Here is a 20,821-nt window from a genome sequence, read left to right as displayed (position 1 = left end):
AACACAGTCATTTCATCCGATCAGATCGAACGATTTTCTATTGACACACCACACACACTATTAACTGCATAATGATCTACTGATGTAATTTAGCTTGAATTTGTTTTGATGTTATAAAGTCACAGCTGACGTGATGTATTTCATCCAGAACCAACACAACTTAAATATTTCTAACATCACATTTTTTCTATACATTTTTGGCATGAAAAACACTAGCATAAAACGTACAACAATAAGCGACCCGCTTGTAAGAGGCGCCAGTGCCGGCGGGCGTTCCTGCCACGAACATTTTCCTCTATTTCACCGCTTGGTTCACGTGAATCACGCTCATCGGTACACCCACCGCAAGTTAATTGAAATATTATAATTCTAAACCCGCAGTTTTCATAACTAACACATGTTGCATTGCAAGTCTCATAACAACGTTTCAATAGAAATTCGACCATTTATGAAATATGTGTTTAATCTCTGGGAGATAGTGAATATGCAATTCAACGAAAACAGCGGGAAACTACACGGTACATTTGGCCTAACGACTGTTCGTCAATGGTAGTCTGTGAGTTGTGTCTAGCACACTGAAACGTAACGTTACAAACTAATTATAGTACACCTTAGCACATAAGAAAATGTAAACAAACCTTGTTCTTTCAGCGGACTGAGATAGTTTCGGTTTTTTTGTTTCACAAGTGTCTATTTGTTTTGTTCTCCCAGATTGTCGATCCTGTAATTTTGTGTTAACATTAATGTCCATGATATTTTTTGTATTCCTCCCACTTTACATTAGCATGCAATTTCAAATATTCAAATTTGCCCACAAAATAGAATATTTCTCATTATTAGAATACCTTATAATGTTTGAATACATTAAAATTTAAACAAAGCGCATAATTTTATATCTCAGCAATCGGCTGTCAGTGTTCGCTGTGATGTGTAATATGTGGCGAGCTCAGGCGAACACCTTCATGCTTGCTGGCTATATATGCACGGACTTGGCAATGAAATGTTTGATTTAAATCAAAACAGTTTTCATGAATTAATAACCATATATATGAATATTTGAAGAGGCATTGGTAAAACAATATGCCTCTGTAGAGAACGTCTTCAATTTTTTAAGTAGCACGAATGTTTGTTCCCAATTAATAGGATATCAATGGGTAGACGTGAAAAACATGGCGCCTATTGCAGGAATCCTGACGAAGGAAATCATACAACTTCTCTGTGGCTTATAATCACAAAATACCTAATTTTAGCATAGCTCAAAATTTGCGCTTAGTTCAAAATTTGCGCAGTATCCTCATGTTCCATATTACATGTATATATTTTGTTAAATTGATCGAATTTAATTAGAATTTGGGTTGTTGTTTTTTTCAAATAGACAGTCAATTACTTTAAGAACATAATATTTAATTTTCGAATATTTCAAACAAACAAATTGTTCCCTCATCTGCCAGTGAAGTTGTATGATCACGTGGATTACAGATTTTTTCGCGTATGTGGTAAACGAATAAACAGTATATGTGTTTATCACCCTGGTTATCCCTAATCCTCTGTAAAGCGTTCTACACATTATGTTTGATGACTGTGGTGTGAGGAACATGTGTATATTCATATGGCGGGGCTGTATCATTGGTTTGGTTCGCTTAATTATATACAATTTGCAACAAATCAGAATTGCATCTTTTGCAAAGTCTTGGAATAAATGCCTCCCTCTATTTGATCTGATATCTGATCTAGCTGCTGCGAAATTGGTCCGTCTCGAATGTAAACTTATTGACAGTTTATTTGTTTGGAATCTGTCCGTTGGACAACGATCGAACATGCATGGGACCTCATGAACAAATTCTCCGTCGGCTACAAATGAAGGTTTCGGGCACCCACTCCCCAGGGAGACCCGACAATTTGAAATCATACCCTGCAACTTTAGGTTACATGAAAATATTCAGATACATGTCGTTTGTTTATGCTTTAAGATGCAGAGGATACTAGATGATCTGCCTTGTAATACTATTTTAATGATTTAGTGATTTGATGGTACAGGTATGAAAAACGAGTCTGATACAAAATGTTTTATGTGTTTTACAAAAAATGGTATTTCCCGGAAGCGAGTCCAGTGTTCTGGTATTACATGTACTCTCCAACATATATTGATGGAAACTGTCTAATGTGTGACTCTCAGCTTTCCGTGAGTCAAACAAGGTCTAAAGCTATTGTAACAGAGGTATTAGCATTGTGACGTCATAACTGTAAACAATTATGACATCATACGTCTGACATCACAATGTCTAATAACATTATAGATTTATAACATGTGAGTAATAAAAATATAAAACCTAATATCCCTGTAGTGCGTTATATGTATACAATGAAACTGACCATAGTCAGTTGCAAACCTGTGTGACGTCATGGGCTAGCGTGACATCACAATCGAATGTTGTCATTAATCAGTCTTCATCTGGATTTAGTTCATGGTGCATTTTTTTAATACCAGCAACACTGCTTGTTTTGTTTACAAAAAGAACCGGTTATGGAAGAATATTGAAAACCACTTCCCTTATTTGGATCAAAATCAAATATCTCAGAACACTTTAGACACATTGTTTCGGAAACTCTGTCGTAAAACTTTGTCAGTCCGAAAATAAGAAATTAAATACGGGGAAGTAAAATCGAAAGCTTTATACTTTTCAAGTAAAGATATGAATATTTGAAACTAATCAAGTCTGACATGATTTTTAATGTTTTATTTCTAAATAATTTTGGTCTAGTGACATGGAAGTAGATACATTTTTTCGGATATTTTGCGATCAGTGAGTGTCTGTGTATGTCATATGATTTTGTATTCCCACGAACTTTACGTAACTAACCTTTCTGTCGCATGCACGTACCTTGTTGAAGTATATTTATTGATGTAATTACATCTAGGTTACAGTAGATATTGCAATTGTATTGCAAGCGAAGGTGTAGGGACCTTAAATAGTTACCTGTGTCGTACATCAAAGGGGTACTTGTTTGGAGCTTTTTGACTCTCAATCAAAATTGTTGTGAAATTGTTCTTTTTATGATTTGAAGAACTGGAAACTAAAGATCTGATAAAAATTCCCATCAAACCAAAATTATACATTAAGAGGATCGTGTAGAAGAAGCGGAAACTGGGTATTACACGGATGACGTCTCCTCATGATGACGAGGCGGGTATTTGTCCGAGATATCAAGTTTTACGTCCATCCTTCGGTGCATGCTGTTAAAGGTTGATTCAGTGATTGAAGAACGGTTGGAAGTTTTGCGAGGGATGAGAAGCATCAAGTTAATGTGTCTGTAATGCAATTACAGGTGAGAGGAGAGCCATTTGTATGGCATCATAGATCTTAATGTACACCCTAGCCACGGACTTTTCAACGCTGAGGACAATCACAACGCGGGCAGTGCGAATTACTTTACAGTTTATGGTTCTAAATGGCGGAAATGCTGCGCTGCAGATAACGAAAATATTTTATACTCGATTGTGATCCTCTTATATGGCCATTAGCCCTGAACAAGGATATTTATGACGAGGGGTCTTTTAAGACGAGGGAACATTCATCAACAGGTGCAGTATGGAGTATGTTTGATATGATGAATAAACGATGAGACACGCACCAAATAGTAGTTATCCCTAAACAGAATGTATCGATTAAAAAATCGGAATCTTTCAGATTAACTATTTTAATGAATGGTTCATGCTTCTGGTACATCATATTTATTCTTTACAAGAAAAAAATCTTAACATTGGAATTCACCACCTACATCCTGATATATTTAGATGTAATAGTCTTACATTGTACGAATTTTTTCAGGTTTATAGAATGTTCTAAATAAATGTATTTGACCATTACAATATTTCCTGTAATTAATTTATAATACCAAAACTAGTGTTGCATTTTAAGTGTGATTAACACACGTGTATGCTTGTATAGCGCCAAGAGTGGTACATCTGTATGAATTAAGCCAGCATGGCGTTCCAATATTTCTCACAATCCAGGGGTTTTTTTTACAATTTTATTACCCAGATCAAATAGCCAGATCATGACCAGCTCTGATCAGATACGGCTTATCTAATATTGCGTTATAATTTACAGCTAATTTTCTAATATCCCCGACATTGCCAGATCTCAATCTTTGCTATCGGACCAGTCATGCATGGCAAAACCTAAAACACGACTGTGCCAGAATTATCGGTGAATCTTAGCGAACATTCCTAGGTCCCAGCATGGCGACATTAGATATGTAGAGGATGGGACCGACACGCGCAGGATGACAAACACGACACTTTAATCGAGGTATAATGTGGCTAAACTAACGAAACCGGATGATATATACATGTAACTCCTTATCTCCTAGTTTTGTGATAAGGACGGATAAAGAGATGTCGATAAAGGAAATCAGATGAGAGTGTGTTTTGGGTTTTTTTTAAATACATTAGAAAATATTTATCACAAATTCATCGAATGTAGATATGATTTGATGAAATTCTTATGATTATTTCTCAAATTCTTATTTCAAATTATTTCTTTAATACAGATTCAGTGTAATGTGTATTGTTCAGACAAGGAATTGTATTTTAAAAGTTGTCCTGATACGATAATTATGTATCTAGAGATAAAAGTAATTGAATTACCATCAGTTAGAAATTATTTTAGTTTACATTCTGTGTCAAAACATTATAAAAGGGTTTGGTTTTGTGTTAAATTTCTTCTTTCCAAAGTACAAAGTCATTGCTTGTATTTTTATCATGTTTATGGATAAAAACCTCGACGAATAAAACCGATAATACCCTAATGTTAGTCGTGAAGGTTTGAAGACAATGGAACAAATTGTGAATTCCTCGTATCTAGCATCCGTTAATTATTGCTCTACACATGTATGTATTCAAAACGTCCCCTGCCATCCTATAGACAGACCCGTATCTATTTACTTTCTGAAGGAAATGGTAAATAAATTACACCAGGTACTGTTGGAAACACAAAGGTGTTGACTTTGAGCGTCTAATATAGCAGGTGAATTCATATTTATTGAAAATAGTTTCATCAAACTAAATACCATTGGCGGGTAGGTTTCACTTCAAATGTTAAATTGGAAAACGAGACAGTGTATAAAATACTGGGCTACTGATGACAAAGGTGTCCGGTGTCACGTGCATGGTTCATATGCATAATTTTTCAATGAGTATTATGGCGAAGAATGGGCCACGCGGGATCATGAAATAATTATGAAGATCATTTGTTTTGTGAACGTTGTTGGGGTATGCGGTGGGTTGCGTGTAGCCAGGGAGTTAAACAGCTGAACAGACAGCATTACTGGGTAAAAAGATCCGTCAAGGTTTCAGGACATTCGAGCTTTTGAATAGAGGCACTTAATGGGAAAACGTTCTTTATAGTTGCCGGATGAAGCATCCGAACCCAGTCGGAAGTCCATACCTGCTGGAGCCATGCATGGGAATAAATACACAACTTCTCGTTCTCGTAGTACCGCACTGTTCACAAAAGAAGTCACGAAGACAAATATTTCTAATACACAAAATATGGAACGTTACTTAGATTAATTTTATTAAAAAAACCCACACATTTCATTTAGAAATGCTGAAGTCGATGATAATATATTAGTGGTGGTGGTTGTGGTGGTTGTGGTGGTGTTCGTGATGATGATGATGATGATGATGATGATGATGATGAAATTGCAACCGATGAAAAAGTAGTTAATATTCAAAGAATCTTTAAAACATCTAGCATCATATGCATGCATGATTTCTATTATATTTTTTATGCAAACGAAACATTTTAATAAACTGTTACACATTTTACTATGATCTTTAAAAAACAGATAAAAAATATTGTTAAAAATATTAATTTTAATAAACCCTAGCTCAAGCTAACCTTTGGTGAAGCCAAACACCTCCATCCCCAGTCTCGGTCCATTTACGGCGGGAGCTCGTAACTGTATTCTCTCACGGCATTAGACTCTCGGGTGGGTTTCATATTTTCCAGATCGAGGTTCCGCCCTCACTTAAGCTGGAACTCATTGACATGGGGTTGTCAGTGTGCACTCGCCAGTGTCACCGCACTTAAGTCAGGAAATGCATATTCATGCAAAATTTACGACCATAATGTAGAAATGCTTAGACACACAGACTTAATAATATCCTTGGGGCTTTCAAGGCATTTCTCGAGCAAGCAGATTCTTCATGTAATACACACGTCACTTACTTTATGGCAATAGAGCAATGACTGGGTCGTTCGGTAGCATTGTGTATGGAATCGGTAATGTCTGGAATCCAGAACTATAGCTACCTGTTCTCTGTGTCAGTAAACCAAGGATGTTGAAGCGTCTGTTGACGTGATAAACCACACTCTGTTGACGTGAGTGACTGAGTTGAGTTTTACGCACTTAAACATGAATACCGTAAATTATATTAATTTTCGATATGACAGCTATTACAGTTTACAAACCCTTTGATGTCTTGGAACACTATGATACCTTCCCACTTTGATGTTTAAAGAATGAGAACGACAACGGAAACGAGCCAAAACTGTTCTAAACTTATCAGTGAGTAACTCAGCACTCAGCAATATTCCAGCTTATATGGCGCTGGTCAGTTAATAATCGAGTCTGGATCAGACAAGCCAGTGATCAACAACATGAGCATCGATCTGTGCAGTGGAGAACCGATGACATGTGTCAGCCAAGTCAGGTAGCCTGACCCGACCCGATTAGTCGCCTCTTACGACAAGTATAGTCGCCTTTTATGGCAAGCATGGGTTGCTGAAGGCCTGTTCTACCCCGGGACCTACATGGGTCCTGTTGACTTGAACAGGAGATGACTTTGTCGATACAATCACATGTTTGCACGTAGAATGTATGTGTTTGAGTGGAACTGCTTGCGTCTGTCTGTCTCTCTGTAGGCTTTTAAAAAGACACTAGGTATTACAGCTTGCCGCAGATTGTGATACTGTAGTATCAGCCTTTAACGTTCATTAACATATCAAACAGTATTAACTATAGATTGTAGAATAAGTTTTTAACATCAATTAATAACTAGTGTATTGAATAGTATAAACTAACCAAATAATCTCTCATTTTCTCTCTCGCACACACGCGCGCATGCACAGCGACACAACCACACACACGCGTGCACGCATGCATACACGCACGCACACACACAAAGGCACACATGTGTAAGACAAATTGATATATTAGCCTGCCCCTGAAACTGAGACTGAGATATACTGAAATCTCCAGTGAGTGTCATATCCAACTATACACGATGTCTATTCGTGACTGTGATAAGAATTCATGATATTTTCGAGCAATAAGAGCCACAGTAAAATATGCAAGAATCTGCCCCTGACAGTGAGACTCACGCACTCTTGGGACCCAGCCATGACATACTAACTACCCATGGAATCGAGTCCCGAGTGAAACACACCTGGAACCCATCGGACATCATGGGAGGGTGGTAGCCTAGTGGTTAAAGCGTCGCTCGTCACGCCGAAGACCCGTGTTCGATTCCCAATATGGGTACACTGTGTAAAGCCCATTTCTGGTGTCCCCAGCCGTGATATTGCTGTTATATTGCTAAACCCATACTTGCGTTAAACCATACCCACTCTCTCCCTGACTTACAAGCATGAAGATCAGGTGGTGTTCAATATAGTTGGGGTTTAGTAACAACTACAACTTGTTGAGAGGCGACTACCAGGATCGGGTCATCAGGGACGATGGTTCGACTTATTTATGTCGTGACCTATGATTGGTGTGATTCGATATTCTTGATGTCAGTCACTGGATTGTCTGACCAAGACTCTAGCATCCGGATCTAGCATAAGACCGCTGTCATATATTTGGAGGACAACAAAGAGCGGCAATAAAGACATGCTCTCTACGTGATACCCACAAGGCCAAATAGAAGCATTCTTGTAGACTGCAGGAGGCTAGACTTATAGATCCAGCACACTGGATATATAGATAAACAGATAAATACATTTGTACAAAGTCAAAGATGTACAGATATATTAGTACGACCAAGATGAAACCGATAAATAGCTCCTCGGGAGATCACAAGATAGACTTTCATTAATTAATATAAACACACTTCTTTTATTTCTTACAATAGGAATAATTGAATTTAAATCCGCTTGATCGTTCAGATAAAGGTCCGCACTGTTTTCCCGAAGAACTGTGATTACTGTAACCCGATGCTGTTCGGCCTGGATCCGGATAGATGCATGCGAGATAATCAGAAATATCAACCCACTGTTAAGAATTCCGAATCTTTAAAAGATTAATAATGCGATTGCGGAGGCATTCCGTTGAACGATAGAAGCACCCAAAATAACAAGCTTGCTCTCTCGCTTTTGTATGTTGTAGCTAATCAGTGAAGTTGATCGTTATCTCACCTAGACAGTCCTCATGACTACAGTGGACAATCATTTAGCTCATAATCTTAGGTGTAAGATACATAAAGACGTATCGCTCTTTACTGATTATCGTCCTATGGTAATTGTATTGGAAGAAAGCCGAACGGCAAATTTTCAACAGGCACATTACTTGAAATTCAAATCTAAACACATTATGAAAGCGAGCGCCGGGGAAAGTGGTTATGTTGAATATAATTATACATTACTAATGCATGAAAATGATTCCAGCAAATAGCGACAAGTCTGTATGATTTCTTCTTTGATTTGATGATTGTTTCTGAACTAGATTGTCGGAAGGGGAAAATGTCCTTTTCTTTGCTGCAGCTTCGGGAAATTTGTTTCTGCAATGTGTTTTGGATTGTGCTTCAAGTCTGCCTCAATACTTGTTCCTTTTGCAACCTCTACAACATGTGTGATGTTGGCGAGGACGTCTCTACAGCACGTGTGATGCTGGCGACGACGTCTCTACAACACGTGTGATGTTGGCGATGACGTCTCTACAACATGTGTGATGTTGGCGATGACGTTTCTACAACATGTGTGGTGTTGGCGACGACGTCTCTACAGCACGTGTGATGTTGGCGACGACGTCTCTACAGCACGTGTGATGTTGGCGATGACGTCTCTACAACATGTGTGATGTTGGCGACGACGTCTCTACAACACGTGTGATGTTGGCGATGACGTCTCTACAACATGTGTGATGTTGGCGATGACGTTTCTACAACATGTGTGGTGTTGGCGACGACGTCTCTACAGCACGTGTGATGCTGGCGACGACGTCTCTACAACACGTGTGATGTTGGCGATGACGTCTCTACAACATGTGTGATGTTGGCGACGACGTCTCTACAACACGTGTGATGTTGGCGACGACGTCTCTACAACATGTGTGATGTTGGCGATGACGTCTCCACAACATGTGTGATGTTGGCGAGGACGTCTCTACAACATGTGTGATGTTGGCGACGACGTCTCTTCAACATGTGTGATGTTGGCGACGACGTCTCTTCAACATGTGTGATGTTGGTGACCACGTTGATAACACTGGTCTCTGCTTTTTCTTAATCAGAAAACATATCCCAAACCATTATGTATAAAACCTAATATGTTGAAATTTAACGAACTGTTGTGCAACTGTACACGAATTAGCGTTTTACAAAATATGTGTATATTTTGTGATAACATCATTAGAACTGCACATGCTCCCATGTAAACCATCCTTCCATCCTATCTACACTTACCTGCATATTTGTACCTTTTGTACCGAGTATCCGAGTACTGAGCGTTGTAACAGTTCTGTTCTGTTCTGTTCCGTTCCTGTTCTATTCTGTTTTGCTCTGGCATTCGTTTGCTCATATTCATTGTGTTTATATAGTAATACCTATATAGTTCGTTGTTGTCTTGTTCATCAATACAACACCTGGAAGACCTTTGTACACACAACGTTACGTGAGCATATCAGTACCACAAAAGGGGAAACTTTAGAAATAGTTTCACAAAGTATTAAACTCTGAATATATATATATTTATTGCAACAAATAAACCACCTTAATTAAAAAGGAGCTCAGGATGACCAGAAATCTTGAGTGCTTCATTTAAAGCTTTAGCACTGCTATGATGGCTAGTAGGGAAAATACGGTGGTTCAGGGACAGTGAGACGAACAAAGCATTTGTATATATTGACGTGTGAGTAGACGGAGAGATGCCTCCTTGCATGATTCAGGACTTGAATTCAGAGGTCCACAATGATATTTTCTAAAATATTTTGCGAAATATTTTCTATAATAGTTTACGTCTTACCTAACGAATACCGATGTAATTGGTATTTATCCGTGTTTGCAGTTTACTTTGCCAGCCGAATGTATAATGTCAGACCACATGCATATAAATATGTCCTGAAAAGAAATTATATCTTTCCGACTTATTTAACTTCATACTGAAAATTCACACCAAGTCGTGGGGCCCGGAATACAGGACCTATTATTCTTCAAACAATATTGTACCGGTGCTATATGGTTAAATACAGGATTCTTACAATCCAGGAGGTCATGACGTCCCCAGTACGAACCACCGAGCTACATATATGGGTGTTATCATATAAATTATCATTTTCAGTAGTGTTTATGGCCTCGAGTGCTTCTCTGAGCTGATATATACTGTTCTACATAATATCCATGTTATAACGCGGCATCTCAGTATCCCAGGATTCACATATATTCTCCATGTTATAACAGTATTTTATTATCCCAGCTTTTACATATATTGTACATGTTATAACAGTATTTTATTATCCCAGCTTTTAATATATTGTCCATGTTATAACACAGTATTTTATTATCCCAGCTTTTAATATATTATTCATGTTATAACACAGTATTTTATTATCGCAGCTTTTAATATATTGTCCATGTTATAACACAGTATTCTATTATCCAGCTTTTAATATATTGTCCATGTTATAACACAGTATTTTCTTATCCCCGCTCTTGTATATATTCCCTGTGTTATAACACATCACCTTCTTGAATATGGTTCTTCCATGGCACCAGCCTGATAACAGTATTACGCTAGTCTCCTGTGGTAACATACTAACAATATAGGGCTGTGTGAAAAAGTTGTAGTGCACTTCGTCTGCTTGTCATCCCTTAACTTCCAAAATATCACAGGCAACACTCCCATCCTTTATGCTGCTCTATATCACTTATTACTGCTCCACATCACAATTTATGCGCTTGTTAAAATCTACACCCAAACGTCACCTCAGCCGTAGTAAACGCGTTATTCATACATAAGGTTCTGTCCTCGTACATGTCACTAACTCTGGGCTTGGCACCACTTTGAGCTAACACGTCGTTGTGGAGCTGAAATATAGGTGAAAACAGCACTAAACCTCACGACCCCAGTAACTCACCCACCCACTCATACACTCACTCACTATATCACACACTCGCTCTCTCACACACATACTCACACACTCACACACTCACTCACTCACTCTCTCACACACTCACTTCTAAATGTCAGTGGAACAGTCACAGTTACTGGAGAGGAAAGTCCTCGGTTGCAGCTCCACTTCCCGGACCGAGTGGCGCCTGTAGTCAGGTCTGTGAGAACCATCTGCACATAGATTTCACACAACCCCTTATTGCGCCATCTGACAACTAAGGAAGATCAAGATTCCAATCTTCAGTAAAGCGTTTGTATCACTGTATGATACAGTAACTTCAACGATTCATGGGTAGTGTGGCCTGATGGTGAGGTATGTGGGACCCAGAGGCTGTGATATCTACTGACGATATCACCTGATATTAGATATCTGCCCGCGTGCCAGGAAGCTGTGGAAGCGAGGATAGGAAACCGGATCGAATATCAAACTGGCAACATCGATGGCGCCTAGTTGTTTAAACTCCATCAAACTTTCACTAGATGGCCGGCTCCAGGATCTACCGTTACCTGTAGCTTTCTATTTTGTAGGAAAATGGCGTGACAAACGGGAATTAATCCATCGCCGTTCGGTTTTACTTGCAGTTGGGTTCCCCGTGGGAATATTAATCTGAATTTCAAATCGTTTTGTGCATTCCATAGGCTTCGCGTGGCTCTGTCACAACGCCTTGGCATACTTCCACTGCTGCATTGCAACGTCTGCTATCAGATCTACAACTGACGATCAGCTGAAGTTTAGAATACCAACTCGTCATATTTGTCTGAAATAGTGACACCCGAAAGTATTTTCTCAGACCATTTTAACATACCAGCGAATTAATCGTCAACAATAGTATCTGGGTAATATACTGTATATACTCCCAGGCAAAAGAAACCGATAAAGTTTTTAAGTTAACACTTTGAGATTATGTAATGTGAAGATGAAAAGCCTTTTAGTGCGATGTTCATACGGTATGAAGGTTGACATAAGGATTCTAAAGGGCAGACATAATTTTCCTGTGCATGAATTTATTATCAATTTCTATGATTTTCACTGGTCCATTCATTAGATTGTCACAGGTATTCTGACCATTAGTCAGATGAAACATGTTTCTCAGGATAGTCAAGCGTGAATATATTTTTAATGCATTTTATATTTTAACGATTTTACGTCCGTGTATTAAACATTATTCATAGAGGTTTTTGTGTTTTTACGTCAGTGAATGATACTGGCATTTCTCATAAACAGTGTACCCCAGTGTGGATGGGAAACACATGTATCTATTGATTTTGTACATAATTATGCGGGAAAATTGAAACCGCCCTGTCCTGTCTTGACAAGTGACAAAAACCTGATAGACGATAGCGGTTTCCGGTGATAGTTGTTATTCTCTGTCAACCGTAGCATTTATCCCTTCTTAAATTAGAGAGGCGGTGGAGTAGACCAGTGGTTAAAGCGTTCACTCTTCACGCCGAAGTTCGAGTCCCCATATGGGTATAACGTGTGAAGCCCATGTCTGGTGTCCCCCGCCGTGATATTGCTGGAATAGTGCTAAATGTGACGTAAACAGAAACTCACTCACTCACTCACTGACTCACTGACTCACTCACTCACTCACTTACATTAGTTGTTACGTACAGATGCAGAGTGAACTCAAAAAGGGAACCCTGTTATATCATTGACATTAAACAAAACGAATATTTCTTTCAAATGATAAATTTGAATTCATCTGAAATGGATATTCCATGCAACACTCTAAACATTCTTATGGTTTTGCATAAAGTATCATATTTATTTAACTTCGATCTGTTGACTAGTTTACGCCGCTTTATGTGATATTCTGAACATTTAACTAAATTATAGAAATTATGGATCATTATAGAAAATTGGATTCAGATTGCAGGACAAGAGTCAAGAAGCACAAGAGATAGTATCAATTTCAAACGGTCATGTTCAATTCTCGAAAACCATTTCTGCATCAATGTTTATCAAGTTTATAGAAATGCAGCTTTTCTAAATCGGTTAATGAGATATACACGATAAATATTGGAATGTGTGTGACGGAATTCTTCATGGTGTCTTGTAAAGTCTGTCCCGTCAGTGAAACGAAGTGTTAATGGTATCAACCCCATGTCCTTTGTTTTACAGTTTGGTCCCACGCAGTGACGTCACAGGACCCGAGGCTCTACCCCACTGCCTTCCCCCGATCAGGCCACCCGTGTTGTCCCCTAGGTTTCATCCCGACATCACCAATAGACTCCTGCTCTGTCCCCCTGTACCTCCCCAGAACGTCTTCTATTTCACGCAGGATGACCTTGACTTTGCCCTCTACGGGTATACACCTTCCCACAATGCACCAGTGCCGTGTTCGCATGCTCTCAGCGGTATCAAGTCCAACACAATGAACAGTAAGTATTGTTGCTATAACAACGTTACGGAAATTCTACAGAACGCTTTAAACCCTTGCAATCGAACTAAAACTTTTTGGATGTGATAAGTGACGTCTAAAATTTAGATACTATGAGTTCAGGAATTGTTTTCTGTGGTTAGCGTCCAAAAGATTAATGTTGACCTCAGTTTTGGGGAATATTGTCTTTTCAATTTCTCCATAGTCTGGAATCCATTTACGTGTCTGTGTGCTGAGTGTAGTTTTACGCCCCAGTCAGCAGTTTTCCAGTTATATAACGGCAGTCTGTAAATAAACTGAACTAGGCAATCCAGTGATCAACAGCATGAACACCGATCTGTGCAATTGGGAACTGATGACATAAGTCAACCAAGTCCCCTCAGTCGCCTCTTACCTCTAGCATAGTCGCCTTTTGTGACAAGCATGGGTTGCTGAAGACCTATTCTAAACCCGAATCTTCAGGACTCCAAATGGTTACAGCATTCACAGTGTCCAATTTATGCGTCACACCGTTTAAGTTCGGGATACATCAGTTCCAAACAGAAATGTCATATGTTATGAAACACACGTGTGATATAACGACTGACATCTTGTAATTCCTGTTCTGTTCGAGACATGGAATAATCATGAAATAATGTGTTTATGTAGGCTTCAGTGGCATGGACAAGATGCTGACTGCATCAGGGGAGCTAACCGCGTCTGTTCCCTTCACCGGCTGGAGAGGTTATAGATCAGATCCCCCCGTTCACGACCTTCCTCAAGGTAATATATTCACCATTTATATCATCACTTTGTTTCCCAGTAAACATATTTATAACCCGGTTATATATTATATATTTTCGCTGTAGTTATATACTACTGGGGTTTTTTCTACTAGTCCGCTTTGCTGTAGCCTTGCGTCTCCTAGTCGCTGCTCTCTGCTCGAATCCAGTCCCGATTATGATTCTTATCTTGTCAGCATCGAAAGAATCTAGATTAATGTAAAAGTTTCTTTTATCTCAGTGACTGAGTGATTTTGGTTTGGCGCCGCTTTGAATGGTTTTATAGTTATATCACAGCTAGTTAGATATACGTGGGACGAAAGTCCGAAGTTAAGCATGTTTCACATTTGGCGAAACCCATGCGTATTGGTATGGCGGTGAAGCATAACGGGAATGAGAACAGATATCACACGCTCCTTTTGTGCCAAAGGGAGGTAACGCTTCACAGCTACCACTCCGGAAACCATTTTCACAAAGTCGTCGTAACCGCCTTACTTTACGACTGAGGACAGTCTGATGGTCTTCACACATTGTGCCCAAGAGGGGAATCGAACCTGGGTCTTCGGGTTCGAACGCTTAAACTACTAAGCTTAACTACCTAACATAAACATTCAGACAGGAATTATCACTTTGTGAGACAGACCCAAGATTCAGTGTCGGCTCTTCCATGTGTATGTCTGACTTCACCGGAAGTCTGATATCTTGCAGAGTTGTGCCTGTCTCAAGCCAACATAGCAGGAGTTCCTCATTTTGGAGTCTTCTGCCGGAAGGACATGGTCAAGAAGGGGTCAAAATTCGGACCATTCAAGGGCAAGATCGTCAACACCAGCGAGATCAAAACATTTGACGGAAACAGCTTTATGTGGGAGGCAAGTGTTTTGTTTGGTATTGATAGAAACTTGGATCCAAAATAAATATCTTGCATAAAATATAAATAAATATCTTGCATAAAATATGTCGTGGGGTTAGTTGTACTTTGTACACAAGGGGGTAAATGGGAAGTACGGGGTGAAGACCACAACAAACGTTTTGACCTAAACAGGGAATATTCTACGATACTGGCAACTACCATTCTAGTGCAGTAATCTTCACCATGACGTACTGACGAATGTAACTGTTTGGGTTGTTTTCTTGTGTTTTTGTTTGAAGTTGGGGTTGGGGGGGGGGGGGGGGTGCTGTTTTATGTCCCGGCATTACAACAAACTATTGTGGTATCGAACTAAGTGTAATGGTCCCTCTGGATTCGTTATAACCGAACTTTGCTGTGCTTCAAAGAGATAAACAAACAGAAAGACACAGGAGAAAACACTAACCCATGTTGTATTCATATTTCAATGAAATAGTTATGTGGATAGGTTTGATGTGTATTCGTTTGTTTGGATCCTACTTTGACTGTGTTTCACTCTTGTTACGTTTGATCCTTCGTTGGCAGTGTTTCACTCTTGTTACGTTTGATCCTACGTTGGCAGTGTTTCACTCTGTAAATGGTTGGTCAAACTCAGTTCATGTGAATGTTCTGTATTTAACTCAACTGTTAACAATTTACGCCTGAGCAGCTCGGGAGCAGCTTTATGCCTGGGACAGGGTGATAGAGGGTGGGGGTGGTTTGAGATACTTAGAGTAATTATTGTTTCAGTAATGTGACATATAGCAAATTCACACAGTTTGCAATCACATTACAAAAAAGCATTTCATGTTCGAACACGTTTATCGTTTGTAAATATACGAAAACTAAGACTTAGTGTATTTTCTATTTGTTATCGAAAAACACACTTAACAAAATTGGTTAGGGTTAAGAATGTGAAGAGTTCATTTTTATGAATATTTTTTCTTCAGTAAAAATCCAATAGAATATTGATGATCCTACATTTGTATGTTCAGGATAGGTTTCATGTCTCAAAATGTAGATAGTGTTAAAATATTGAAGGTGAATACCGTCTTATGAAGAAACAATTAATAAACAAATGATATCAACCAAAACTAACAGTTTACTGATTAATTATTTAATTTAACGCCATTAAAAAGTCAGTCGTTACTCCAGATACAGTTTGAGGTATTCGGGGTGTATTATGTGAAACTCACAAAGGTGATCTTGTTTTTTCCTCACAAAATCATAATCTAACAAATATGTTTGTTCCCACAGATTTTTAAAGAAGGCCGACTCAGCCATTTTATTGACGGACGTGGCGCCGCTGGAAACTGGATGTCATATGTGAACTGCGCACGTCACGTTGGCGAGCAGAACATGCACGTGTTCCAAGAGGGAGACGAGTTGTTCTACGAGGCCACGAGAGATATCTGTCCGGGCGCAGAGCTGCTGGTATGGTACGGAGAGAAGTACGTGCAAGTGATGGGCATTCCGGTCACCATGAAAGAGGAGGTCGTCGAGGGAGAGCTGGAGACTCCCAAAGAGACAGAAAGTAATTATCCAACTGGTACATCATCTGTCATAAGATTTAATTTACTGATCGTTTTCAGTATAGTCAAATTCCTACCATGTTAAGCTGTGGCGATGACAGTGAATCTGTCAATCACTGATTTGTTCGGTCCGGACATCTACAGGTTGATGTGGCAGGAGAAACAAAAAACAATAAATTTCCCTGCCGCCGTCGGTTCCAAATGTATTCTTATGCATCAAATACTCAATAACACTCGGGAATTGGCCAACACATGATGTTTATCGACAAAAAAAAGTCAACCAAAGGGTTTTACTGTCGGCACTCGTTTACATCCGAGTACGAGTACAGCAGTGAAGTGTCATCAGCTGGCCGTTGCAGCTGGTTCCCATGGCAGAATTTGGAGTTGCTCATTTGTGACGTCATTGAAAATCAAGCAACTGTTATGTGGTGCCCTGCTGCTGACAATAAAAGTATCCAAGCCGTCACAGATTTAGGTTTAGTTTCATATGTTATCGACAGATTGTGAAAACATATATGACCCGAAATGGCTGACCCTCTTAATCATTTCATGAAATGACTGATTTCACAATCTGTCTAACACCAGAGAGGCTCTGACAGGTAGTGTTGTATAGTATACCTGGTAAAACGTACATTGGCATGGCATGTGGCGACCATTTTTGTTTCGCCCTGGCTCAAACGAAATACACTCACTCGGTCTGTAATAAGTACTCAGTTTGAAATGCGTTAATATAGATGTTGATATTTACTTCGTGTTGAAAGGACAGAATATTCTGCACTTCTCTTTGAGACATTGATACTGTGTATGTAAGGGAAAATCATCTTGTCGAAAGGGGTTGAGTTTGAACCTTTCACTATTTCATTAATGAACATCCCGAATAAACGTGTATACTCACCAAAACCTACACTTCCCCAACTAACGTCCACAGTCTTGTAATACGGACATCAATTTCGGTATTTTACTTAGATTTCGGTTTAAGAGCTTTATTTGTGTTATATTGCCACGTTAATTGTAGCTCTCATGTGTTGAAGCGAGATCGAATACCGTCTGACTCGCATGTCTCTAATCCCACAATGCAATTCAGCAATGGAAGCAAGAAATGTCGTCGTTTTACGGCAAGTCGTAAAAAACGGGGTACGATCCAAAGCACCGCACTGGTCACACGGGAGTGTTCTGTTTATCGTCATTTGTTGAGGAGGGTTTAGGTAAAGCTCCCTCTAATAAGCCAGGCAAGAAGGCATCTGACGGACGTCATTTTTTGTTGTGCCATAAACTGGTCTAATCCTTACAGTGGAGTTCCATGTCCGAATCTAATGAGAAGCCGTGTTGACTGAGACAACGAAATGGCCAATTTGAAGACGGGGCGAGGTCCTCGGGGAGCCGTCAAGGGGAGATAATCCACGTATATACAATTGTAATTCTTGCCCAATCTGATTGAGTGGTCATCATTAGAGAGGGTGGGAGAAAAGACGCAGACAAAGTGCAGAGTGATGTGGTTTTAATGTGAATAGTATTTATTATAGTATTACAATACGTCAGAGTTATGTGTCGGGGATTTGTAAAGGCTGAGATTTGCGAGGTCATGAAAACAACACTACTGTCTGGGATGGACTGACAATGTCCACGCTTATGACCAATCTTCAACGGTCAAGCGCCATTGTAATCAAAGCGATGCCCACTTTTTACGAACGACTTTCGAATCAATTATTTTTACGCTAGCTAGGAATATATTAAGGCATTTTTAAAAATAAATTGATTTTATAAGTTAGACCCGATGTGATATATCATATTCGTGGACAGAGTGTGAAGAATTGGCAATGAAGTTTAGGTGATGATAATATATTGTAACAAGACCCCGTCTGTCCAGAGTAAGCATATCATAATCTGTGGCGCTTCAACGACATACTGTTCATGAGAATTTAAGGAACGCGACTGTTTCATATTAGAATGTTCAATCTCTGTATCATGACAAGAGGGAAATTTTTTGGTCCTTGCCTTCTTTTAAGCCATGATGGAGGTTAATATCATATGGGTGGGTCACTCAATATCAGTGAAGACACCGGGTGTTAAAAATGTACTTGTCAACTGGAACACCTTGCAGCTAGTTGTTGAACGAGGAGAGCTGTACACCTGGGCCCTCTTGTACAAAGCAATCTTAGCGCTACGACTTTCTTAGGCCTGTGTTGAGTCAATCGTTGTAGCGCTAAGATTGCTTCGTGCAAGTGGGCCCAGGAGTAAAGATGGCATTTAGTGAAAACATTATGTTTATTTTTAGTTACATGCCTGCAGTGGTGGATATAAGTAGTTGCAGAAATATGTTCATTTTGAGACGCATAGAAAACCATTTCGATTCTTTTCGTGATCGCCCGATAGGTTGCAACGCTTTATATTTAGATAGTACTTTTATGAGACCTGAAGTGTTATCGTTTCTCGTTTGATGATTGATTTCAGTAATTCAAATTATATCTTATCGACATTTTGAAAAAAAAATGAAAAGAGAACTTTGAGTAGTTTACCATTTAATTCAGACAGAATAATCATTTGACTGAAATGTGAGTTTTCCGTATGCTAATATGTTTTAACGTTGTTTGACGTAACAGGTGACTATACTGGGAATGCTTTGTTATTAAAGAATATTGTAGTCAATATGATGATCATTTCATAATGGTTCTAAAACGTGTTAGTAGGTATACCTGGCAAGAATTAGGAAAACTATAAATTAGCAAAAGTATGCGTAAGGCGAGCTTTTATGTTATGTTATGTTATTTTATTTTATTTTTGTATAATGGTAGCGACGGCCTGGTTTGGGGTACAGTTTTACAGTTATATACAAGTGTATTGCCCTTTCGCTGCTCAAAGGGACTTAAAGGGGCTTATATTAAGAAGTCTTCGGTCTTTTGTGTTTTTCTGCACAAATCCTATCAAGTAGTGTAACACTGGTTTAGTGTGAAAAATTCATTTGTTACACATATAAGTCGTTGAAGCATTTGGGTATCAACTGATTGCATCCTTAAAGGACATGGCCATAAATCAGACAATAAGTACAAGAACATGCCATTGCCATTAGTTCTAGACTGGTTCTTGTTCTAGATACTGATGGGTACCAGTGCGAGCGGTGTGGGAAGGTATTCGCCTACAAATACTACCGGGACAAGCACCTCAAGTACACTAAGTGTGTGGACCAAGGCGACCGGAAGTTCCCCTGTCACCTGTGCAGCAGGTATGGATATTCATTGCACGTGGTCCCATTGACAAACCATGATACTGCTCAAAACAAGTTAAACAGCACCCGACATTTGTATACAATTGTAGTGAACCCCCGGTGTCATTCATAGGGGTCTGGATGTCTCCGACAATACTGTTGAAGAACATACCATGAAAAGGTGAATTTTGCTACAGGAATTTGCATCGACGTTCTGACAAAAATAGTTATAAATCATGCATATTATGAATATTGTGTAGTATCTGTTGTAAAGCATACACTTTGATAAAAATACCCCACACGGTCATATTTATGAAAACTCACTGATTAAATCAGGCAATGTAAATTTACAAAATTTGTATTTGCTGAGCAGACCATGTTGCTATTACGTGTACGGGGCAGTGGGGCAGTTGTTCAAGTGCTTGCTTGTCACACCGAAGACTGGGTTCGATTCCCCCATGGGTACAATGTGTGAAGCCTATTTATGATGCCATGATATTGCTGAAGTGTTGCTAAAAGCGGCGTAAAACTATACTCACTCGCTCTTAAGAATATATTTACTTTGGTGCTTCGACTCATTTTTCGCTGCACCAAAGATGTAAGTTATTTAATGCTCCAATAATATTACAAGTAGTTGTAATTTTTCGACGTTCAGTTATT

General features: G+C 39.1%; 1 protein-coding gene across 1 annotated transcript in view; it reads left to right on the top strand.

Annotated features, from left to right (window-relative positions):
- The window catches only part of LOC137293466 (PR domain zinc finger protein 14-like), a 32,105-nt gene that overhangs the window by 7,972 nt on the left and 3,312 nt on the right, over positions 1 to 20,821 (top strand). The window contains exons 2-6 of the mRNA XM_067824024.1: positions 13,522 to 13,790; positions 14,429 to 14,542; positions 15,250 to 15,410; positions 16,685 to 16,961; positions 20,050 to 20,179. Of these exons, the coding sequence (XP_067680125.1) occupies positions 13,522 to 13,790; positions 14,429 to 14,542; positions 15,250 to 15,410; positions 16,685 to 16,961; positions 20,050 to 20,179 (951 nt within the window). The remainder of the gene's footprint in view (positions 1 to 13,521; positions 13,791 to 14,428; positions 14,543 to 15,249; positions 15,411 to 16,684; positions 16,962 to 20,049; positions 20,180 to 20,821) is intronic.

Source organism: Haliotis asinina, chromosome 1 (genome assembly GCF_037392515.1).
Source record: "Haliotis asinina isolate JCU_RB_2024 chromosome 1, JCU_Hal_asi_v2, whole genome shotgun sequence".
Lineage (NCBI taxonomy): Eukaryota > Metazoa > Mollusca > Gastropoda > Lepetellida > Haliotidae > Haliotis > Haliotis asinina.
The sequence above is the reverse complement of the archived record's forward strand: the minus strand, read 5'-3'. Positions and strand labels throughout refer to the sequence as shown.